Here is a 6263-nt window from a genome sequence, read left to right as displayed (position 1 = left end):
GAGAGGAATGTGCGCGTGTGAGAGGAATGTGCGCGTGTGAGAGGAATGTGCGCGTGTGAGAGGAATGTGCGCGTGTGAGAGGAATGTGCGCGTGTGAGAGGAATGTGCGCGTGTGAGGAATGTGCGCGTGAGAGGAATGTGCGCGTGTGAGAGGAATGTGCGCGTGTGAGAGGAATGTGCGTGTGTGAGTAATGTGTGAGAGGAATGTGCACGTGTGTGAAAGGAATGTGCACGTGTGTGAGAGGAATGTGCGCATGAGAGAGGAATGTGCACGTGTGTGAGGAATGTGCACGTGTGTGAGGAATGTGCACGTGTGTGAGGAATGTGCACGTGTGTGAGGAATGTGCGTGTGTGAGAGGAATGTGCGTGTGTGTAAGAGGAATGTGTGTGTGTGGAGAATGTGAGTGTGTGAGAGGAATGTGCGTGTGTGTGAGAGGAATGTGCGTGTGTGTGAGAGGAATGTGCGTGTGTGTGAGAGGAATGTGCGTGTGTGTGAGAGGAATGTGCGTGTGTGTGAGAAGAATGTGCGTGTGTGTGAGAGGAATGTGCGTGTGTGTGAGAGGAATGTGTGTGTGTGGAGAATGTGCGTGTGTGAGAGGAATGTACGTGTGTGAGAGGAATATGTGTGTGTGTGTGTGTGTGTGTGTAATACTGGCCTTAGGATTGGCAATTCACTGCTGAGAGACCTACAAAAGTTGCTGGAATGTTGGGCTTTGATCTTCAACTCCTCGGTATCATGGCCCAGAGATCCTTGCAATGTCCTTCGCTTTGCGATCATCTTTTGTTGTTGAAGATTTCTTTGTGCACTGCTCCGCACGGATCGCGATCCCCTCACTTGGAAGTCCTCATTCCCAGCATGCCCGGGCGGTACAGGTACCTCCAGATGGCGTAGTAGTGGACACCCGCTCCGATGGCCACGAAGAGGTGCCAAATCGCGTGCGCAAACGGAATCGTCCCGTCGCTCTTGAAGAACAACATTCCCAGGCAGTAGAAGAATCCACCCACCAGCAGCTCAAATAGTCCGTCAGTGTTCGGCTAAGGCAAGAGAAGCACATTTATTTCAATAAAGCACTTTGCTAAGCAACCCCCTCGTCAGCGCTTTGGGGGCCTAGATAGACTGGATAGGACAGACCTATTTCCCTTAGTAGGTGAGTCAACAACCAAGGGGCATAGCTTTAAAGTAATTGGTAGAAGGTTTAGAGGGGATTTGAGGGGAAATTTGTTCACCCAGAGTGTGGTGGGGGTCTGGAACTCACTGCCTGAAAGGGTGGTAGAGGCAGAAACCCTCACCACATTTAAAAAGTACTTGGATGTGCACTTAAAGTGCCGTAACCCACAGGGCTACGGACCAAGAGCTGGAAAATGGGATTAGGCTGGATAGCTCTTTGTCGGCCGGCGCGGACATTATGGGCTGAAATGGCCTCCTTCCGTGCTGTAAATTTCTATGATTCTATGAAGCCTTTATTTTTCTTTTACATAGGTGCCTTTGAGCAATTAGTTCCCAATTTTATTTTGTTGGCACTGGGGATGGGTCAAGGATATTCCTTCATGTGGTACCACATTTTAGGCGGTGCCTTTTATGGGTTTACAAATATTGACTGCAGCGGTTCAAGAAGGCAGCTCCCCACGACCTTCTCAAGGGCAATAAATGCTGGCCATGCCAGGGACACCCACATCCCATGAACAAATAAAGAAACTTTCAGACTTTATTGGTGTAGAATTTCACAGACCTCACTAAGAAAGTGCACTGATAACACTATCACACACGCGCGCGCGCACACACAGTAAGCACTTATATTAGTAAAATGAACCACCTCTTACCATCGATAGAATGACGAGTGCAGGAAAGATGCCCATTACCAGGTAACAGATCAACTCCACAATTTTATACCTACACAAAGAAAAGGATCAGAGGGGTAAGGGGAGTAGGGGAGAGAGAGGGAAGGAAAGTGCACAACATTGAGAAGGAGATCGTTACTATATCACGGGGGCAACGAAACACTAATTCCACCTTCCACAGAAGAACCGACTTGCTCTGCATCCATCGGAAGCTACCTAACGACGAAGGGTTAGGGTTCTGCGCGCTCACTGACTTTACTGACGGTTTCACACAGTGACTGCTTCAGCTGAGGCTCAGTGGGTAGCATACTCGCCAAAGGATTGTGGGTTCAAATCCCACTCCAGGCACTTGGGATTAGATTTTCCCCAGCCTAACGCACGATTTATTCCCGTTAAAAGTGCTTTTTGTTCTCAATTTGAATTGCACAAAATTCCCCAAACCTTAAGAATGGCTTTTTCAAAATATCCCCAAAAAGCGGGTCGCCCTGGTGCAACGCGAAAGAAAACTGCACCACCTAAGTTTGGCCGTTCGGCGAACCCGTTTATAGAAGGAAATAAAAACGCACGCGAAAAGCAGGCGTTGCAGTTTCAGCAAGGTCGGTAAGTAGGAAGACCTGCCAAAAAGGTAAGTTAAAGTTTTTATTTTTTAATTCTTTTGCAACAATTACTTAGTTAAGGGTCTTGTAAATGTTTTGTGATTTTTGATTTTTTGACGAATCGTCGGGGAACACCATTTTTTTAACGACAGGCGTATTTTGTGGCAAAATTTACCCCCTTCAAAAACGACAAAATTTGTATTCTTATTTATTCACTATTTTGTCGTTATTTATCAAATAACGAAAGGCTGGGGAATTTCTAGCCCATGAGCACAGAAAAATCTAGGCTGACACTCTAGTACAGTGCTGAAGGAGCGTTGCACTGTTGAAGGTGCCGTCTTTCGGATGAAACGTTAAACCGAGGCCCCATCTGCTCTCTCAAGTGGAGGTAAAAGATCCCACAGCACTATTTTGAAGAAGAGCAGGGGAGTTATCCCCAGTGTCCTGGCCAATATTTATCCCTCAATCAACAGAACAAAAAACCAGATGATCTGGTCATTATCACATTGCTGTTTGTGGGGGCTTGCCTGCTGTGTTTCCCACATCACAACAGTGACTAAACTCCAAAAAGTACTTAATTAGCTGTAAAGTGCTTTGAGACGCCCGGTGGTTGTGAAAGATGCTATATAAATGCAAGTCTTTCTTTCTATTTATTGTCGTGGTAGCAATAGAGGCTGATCTGAATAATTTAGTTTCTCATTGGCAGTGCCGAATTGAGGAATATTGCTGGCACACTTGGGAAGCGCCCACGCCCCCCCCCCCCCCACCCCCCTCCCGGCTCAGCATAATACACTGGGCACCCCCAACACATCATACTGCTCTGAGCTCAAAGGGCTGGCTGACTATCTGTGGCTAGCAAGTCTGGGGCACATCAAGTACACGTCTCCCTAACACTGGTTCCAGTGCAGACTTCGCACCACACTTGCTGTAACCTTTAATTCGGCGCAGAAATCAACCAGAAATCAACTAACTGGTCATAACCAGAACCAATCAGAATAACTGGGTCATAACAGTGAAGGAAATGGCTACCAGGCAAGGAGAGGCAATATAAACTAAAGAGGGTGCAGGAACAGAGAGACTGGGGGAGTATGTGTGCACAAATCGTCGAAGATGGTTGAGAAAGCGGTTAAAAAAGCTTACTGGGTCCTGGGTTTCATAAATAGAAACATAGAAACATAGAAACTAGGTGCAGGAGCAGGCCATTCAGCCCTTCTAGCCTGCGCCGCCATTCAATGAGTTCATGGCTGAACATGAAACTTCAGTACCCCCTTCCTGCTTTCTCGCCATACCCCTTGATCCCCTGAGTAGTAAGGACTTCATCTGACTCCCTTTTGAATATATTAAATAGAGGCATAGAGTACAAAAGCAAGGAAGTTATGATGAACCTTTATAATACATTGGTTCAGCCTCAACTGGAGTATTGTGTCTAATTCTGGGCATCGCGCTTTCGGAAGGATGTGAAAGGCCTTAGCAAGGGTGTAGAAAAGATTTACAAGAATGGTTCCAGGGATGAGGAACATCAGTTACGTGGATAGAGTGGAGAAGCTGGGGTTGTTCTCCTTAGAGCAGGAAAGATTGAGAGGAGATTTGATAGAGGTGGGGTACTGAAGTTGCATGTTCAGCCATGAACTCATTGAATGGCGGTGCAGGCTAGAAGGGCCGAATGGCCTACTCCTGCACCTATTTTCTATGTTTCTATAAAATCATGAGGGATCTGGACAGAGTAGATCGAGAGAAACTGTTCCCATTGGCGGAAGGGTCGAGATTTAAGGCGATTGGCAGAAGAACCAAAGGCGACATGAGGAAAAACCTTATTACGTAGCGAGTGGTTGGGATCCGGAATGCGCTGCCGGAAAGGGTGGTGGAGGCCAACTCAATCGTGGCTTTCAAAAGTTAATTAGATAAGTACCTGAAGGAAAAACATTTGCAGGGCTACGGGGAAAGGGTGGGGGAGTGGGACTGGCTGAGGTGCTCTTGTAGGCAGCCGGCACAGACTCGATGGGCTGAATGGTCTCCTACTGTGCTGTAATGACTCTATGATTCTAGGCGTTAGGTCCATTTTGAGTTAATTAATTCAATGACTGCCACTCCTGAAACGTGATGCAATTCTACTTCAGATCATCCATTTCCAATCACTGCAGCTTGTCCCATGGTTAAGAGAAATTCTGTAACACCAATCCCACTTGAGATCAACTTTTAAGATCGCAATGATAGTCCGCGGTCATTTTCCGATCAAGCTCTATCCCGACCTCTCCATATCACACTGACTCGTTTGTCACTGTGTAACCAGGCCTTGATATCAATCAAATGTAGAACTTTTGTATCTCTCTCTACACTGACCAACTGGCTACTGTTTGACTAATGAGCAGGTACAGGGATGTGCAGAGGCATCAATATCCATCTGGTGCCGTACTCATTCAGTTTTCATGTGTCTTTACTGCACTTTGAGGATTACTGACAGTATTTGATACCTATAAAGCGATCTAGCATTGTACATAGCTGTATTCAGCATTGGCTTCTAATTTATTATTCAACCATTACCTCTGGAAATCTGTGACAATTAAATCCTGCTTGAAGATTACGACACATCGGAAAAGATCAAATGAAGACGGGATCGATGCACTGGATCCGGGCCAAACCCATCCGAACACAAGCCTCTCCAGCAAACCCCTAATCCAATGGGATTTTCCAACAGGGATCCCTCCATCATTCTCACCCTCCCAGACAACTGTGCGCGGAACAGTCTCGAGGGGCTGAATGGCCTCCTCCTGCTCTTGTGTAATATTAAATCAGAGGGCAGCGATGAAGATTATAAAAGCAACAATTAAAAATAACCGTAAAAATCAAAGAGAAGGAAGTTACGTACTAAGAGACTGAAGGAAAGACTTACATTTATATAGCGCCTGTCACAACCACCGGACATCTTTACAGCTAATTAAGTACTTTTGGCGAGTAGTCACTGCTGTAATGTGGGAAATGCGGCAGCCAATTTGCACACAGCAAGCTCCCACAAACAGCAATGTGATAATGACCAGATAATCTGTTTTTGTTAGATTGATTGAGGGATAAATATCGGCCAGGACACCGGGGATAACTCCCCTGCTCTTCTTCGAAAAAGTGCCGTGGGATTTTTTATGTCCACTTGAGAGAGCAGGCAGGGCCTCGATTTAACGTCTCATCCGAAAGACGGCACTTGCGACTGTGCAACGCTCCCTCAGCACTGCACTGGAGTCTCAGCCTAGATTTTGTTGTGCTCAAGTCCCTGGAGTACCTGAACCCACAATCGTCTGACTCAGAGGTGAGAGTGTTACCCACTGAGCCGCAGCTGAGAGAGGAGGTTGAAATAATATTGGAAAATGGGAGTGAAGAAATGGTTAGGCTTATTCATGCGCTACTATTCATGAGAAAGCTGATAGTGCAACTCACATTTAAATGATGTATAAAGAGGGTAAGGCATGTTTTATAGTGATGTGTATTAAATTCAGGTTGGTTGTGATTACGATCCATTAACCTAGAAAATGCAGCATTAAAATGGCTCTATCATACGGTAGAATAAAATAAATTGCAGGAATAAATGGGAAATGGTTTTTATCATGGTTCTAATAAGAACTGAATTATAATCATTCTGGGTTGTTATCACTGAACGAGCCCCATGAGTGCAGTGATGTTTGTCCTATCCCACAATTCAAGAGGAGTTATAATTCAAAGGTATTGTCCCCTGGGGAATGCACTTTTACATAGACGTTTGGCTGCAGCAGGGATGATATCCTCTACCGGGACCCAAGATTGGTGCCTGAACATGACTGGTATTGGAACAAGTTGATGGTT

At 45.9% G+C, this 6263-nt stretch overlaps 1 protein-coding gene across 2 annotated transcripts in view; it reads right to left on the bottom strand.

Moving 5' to 3' along the window:
- Positions 1–831: 831 nt before the first annotated feature.
- The window catches only part of mmd2a (monocyte to macrophage differentiation-associated 2a), a 130190-nt gene continuing 124758 nt past the window's right edge, over positions 832–6263 (bottom strand). For both annotated transcript variants that reach the window (XM_070901284.1, XM_070901285.1), the window contains exons 6-7: positions 1822–1891; positions 832–1035 (exon numbers count right to left, since the gene is read on the bottom strand). In XM_070901284.1, coding sequence (XP_070757385.1) covers positions 832–1035; positions 1822–1891 — 274 coding nt within the window. The remainder of the gene's footprint in view (positions 1036–1821; positions 1892–6263) is intronic.

Source organism: Pristiophorus japonicus, chromosome 15, assembly GCF_044704955.1.
Source record: "Pristiophorus japonicus isolate sPriJap1 chromosome 15, sPriJap1.hap1, whole genome shotgun sequence".
Lineage (NCBI taxonomy): Eukaryota > Metazoa > Chordata > Chondrichthyes > Pristiophoridae > Pristiophorus > Pristiophorus japonicus.
The sequence above is the reverse complement of the archived record's forward strand: the minus strand, read 5'-3'. Positions and strand labels throughout refer to the sequence as shown.